This window comes from Arachis stenosperma, chromosome 2 (assembly GCF_014773155.1).
Source record: "Arachis stenosperma cultivar V10309 chromosome 2, arast.V10309.gnm1.PFL2, whole genome shotgun sequence".
Lineage (NCBI taxonomy): Eukaryota > Viridiplantae > Streptophyta > Magnoliopsida > Fabales > Fabaceae > Arachis > Arachis stenosperma.
Genome location: NC_080378.1, coordinates 87,877,514 through 87,880,432, shown reverse-complemented (window position 1 = coordinate 87,880,432; position 2,919 = coordinate 87,877,514). Strand labels below are relative to the sequence as shown.

Genomic DNA, 2,919 nt, shown 5'->3' with positions numbered 1-2,919 from the left:
AATGGGGTTTATTTATTGTAATCTTGAACAGTTTTGGCATCTCACTCTCCTTTGAATTAGAGGAATGTCAGTGTCATTCGGAATTAGAATCCGGATCATATTATGAATTCTGTGATCTTTAAACTTCAGTTTAATCCTTGAACACAGCATAATTTTCTTTAATTTATTTTTCTTTGGTGCTTTGCACCTTGAGCCTAGCCGTGACTTTAAATATTTTGTCTCAAGGGTTACTTGACACAGAAACATCATAAGCACTTGACTGGGGAACTCTCTTTAAGTTCTGATTTTTTTTCTTTCATTTACTCCCAGACAGTGGTGCTCAAAGCCTTTGGCATACTCTGTTAAATGCACTTGGTCTTGACTCTAAGTGTTCTGTCTCAAGGATTACTTGACACAATCACACCACAAGCATATGACTAGGAAAACAACTCTTTGAGCTTTTAATCATGCTTGACCTCCCTAGTCATTGATGCTCAGAGCCTTGGGCCTTGCTTTTATAGTTTTTTTTCTTTTGCTGTTTTTTTTTGCTTCAAGGATTAAATTTTTATTTATTTCAGAGAAGTCATAATAATTCTCTAAATTCCTGTTCCTTATACATAAACATCCTTTGATTCAAATTAAAATATGCACTGTTCATGTCATGCATTCAAAATCACAATTAATACCACCATATTTAAGTAAATAAGACTACTCTTAAAATTAGACTCAATTTCTCAAGCAATACATCACTTATTTTCTTTTCTTTTTAGATTCAAGTTCAGTGAGTGGTGCGTAAAACAATTTTTTTTCTAAAATATAAGTACTAACGATCATGCAAGAAATCAAAGCAACAGAAAACAAAAGACAACAACATAAGAACGGAAGAGAAATAGAATGAAAGGAACTCAACCACCTCAGTTATGCTGGTGGTCGTCTCATTCCTTCATGAAGAACACTCATCTCCCTTTGGTGCTAGATAGAAAAAGCCATAAGCGAAGCATCAACACCAAATTTAAAGGATTGCTTGTCCTCAAGCAAAGAAGAATTGAAAACAGAGAGGGAAAGAAAATTAATTAGTATGATAAAAGAAGAATAAAAGGATAAAAGAACAAGAGAGAATTAGGATTTGGGAGGTGGATGATTTGAAATCAGGCGCTGAGGTGATTTAATTGGGCGTTGAATGCGACACGTACGTGTGAGGCACGCGTATGTGTGGATCGCACGAACTTCAAGCGACGCGTACGCGTCCGAGACGCGTACGCGTGGAAGGCCAGGATGGGAAAACGACGCGAACGCGTCAAGGATGCGTCTGCGTGGCGGGACTTGTGCGCCCAGCATAGTTCCAGCCCCACACCAGCATAACTTTCTGGCCAAAACACCTTTTACACCGATTTTACGCGCACACGTGGAGTGCCAAAAGTGCAAATGATGCGCACGCGTCATGGACGCGTATGCGTGAGCTAATTTGTGCGCAAAGCACACTTTCTGCTCCCCTCCCGTGCAAATTTCTGCCAAAATACCCATTTACGCCGATTTTTAAGGTCACGCGTACGCGTCTGAGACGCGCACACGTGGATGGCTAAAGGCGTAAACGACGTGCACGCGTGAGGTATGCACACGCGTGATCTTGTTTGTGGGTAAGGCATAGTTCCAGCGCCACTCCTTCAGTTCCTGTTCTCAAATAGCTGCATGATCAGATAGAACTAAATAAAAATCAAATAAATAAGAAAACTACTACTACGAAAATAACTAAGGATACGAAATTATCGGGTTGCCTCCCGACAAGCGCTTCTTTAACGTCACTAGCTTGACGGTCATTTCTGCTAATTCAGTAGATGAGCGGACCTCTGGTGATCAATCTCACCTCTAAGGTAGTGCTTCAACCTCTGGCCATTCACTGTAAATTTCTTGTCAGAATTCTGTTCCTGTATTTCCACATGACCATATAGTGAAGCTCTGGTAACCACAAACGGTCCTGACCACCGGGATTTTAGCTTTCCGGAAAAGAATTTGAGCCTTGAATTATACAGCAGCAATCTCTGTCTTGGCTCAAATGCTCTGATGGCAATCTTCCTGTCATGTAATAACTTGGTCTTCTCCTTATAGAGCCTGGCATTCTCATAAGCTAAATATCTGAATTCATCAAACTCATTTAACTGGAGCATTCGCTTAATTCCTGCAGCTTCTGAATCAAGGTTCAGATAACTGATTGCCCAGAAAGCTTTATGTTTGAAGAACTGAAGATTGATGGCTTAGAAGCTATAATAAATTCTCGTTGCAAGTATAGTTTCTAAACCAAGCAATCAACCTTTCTTACAAACGTTTGGTTGTCACAAGTAACAAACCCAATAAAATTTATAAACCGAAGTATTCAAACCTCAGGTCGTCTTCTCAAGGAATTGCAGGGAAGTATGATTTATTATTGGTTATGGAAAACAGTATTTTTGGGTTTTAAAAAGGTTTTGAACAAGAGAAATAGAATGCAGGAATTAATAAACTAATAACTAATAAAACTCTTGGCAAGGTATGAAAACTGGAAGTCCTATCTTAGTTATCCTTATCAATGGTGATGAGAATTATACTGTTGCTCCCACTAAATCAACCTCTAACTATGAAGGTTAGTCAAGTGGACAAATTAATTTAATACCTAAAGTTCTAGTCAACTCCTTAAGGAAAGAGTAGAGTTATAGGGATCTAAATTAATCAGCAAGAATAATAATTATTAATCATGATGAGTTTGATAACTCAAGAGTTACCAATTAATCAACCAAAGCCAATAGTAAATAATCTAAATTAAAAATAAAGAAAAATAACCATGAGTCTGGAATACCTCAAATTATATTGAATGGAGATGTCAATTCTAACATGGAAAAGTTCATAAGCCAATTGGGCAACATAAATCAAATACAAATAAAAGCTTCAGAGTAAACAAAAATAGAA

General features: G+C 37.9%; 1 protein-coding gene across 1 annotated transcript; it reads right to left on the bottom strand.

Moving 5' to 3' along the window:
* Positions 1–1,558: 1,558 nt before the first annotated feature.
* Positions 1,559–2,144, bottom strand: LOC130963115 (uncharacterized). Its single transcript, XM_057889266.1, has 2 exons — positions 1,825–2,144; positions 1,559–1,664 (listed from the first exon to the last, which is right to left on the bottom strand). Exons 1-2 carry the CDS (start codon positions 2,142–2,144, stop codon positions 1,559–1,561), a joined length of 426 nt encoding a protein of 141 aa, XP_057745249.1.
* Positions 2,145–2,919: the final 775 nt, after the last annotated feature.

Bases quoted from the DNA above. Each gene is read 5' to 3' on its own strand.
- LOC130963115 (XM_057889266.1), bottom strand. From the start codon at position 2,144: ATGCTCCAGTTAAATGAGTTTGATGAATTCAGATATTTAGCTTATGAG. The intron at 1,665-1,824 runs GTCCGCTCATCT...CTGATCATGCAG, and splicing joins GGTGAGATTGATCACCAGAG to CTATTTGAGAACAGGAACTG.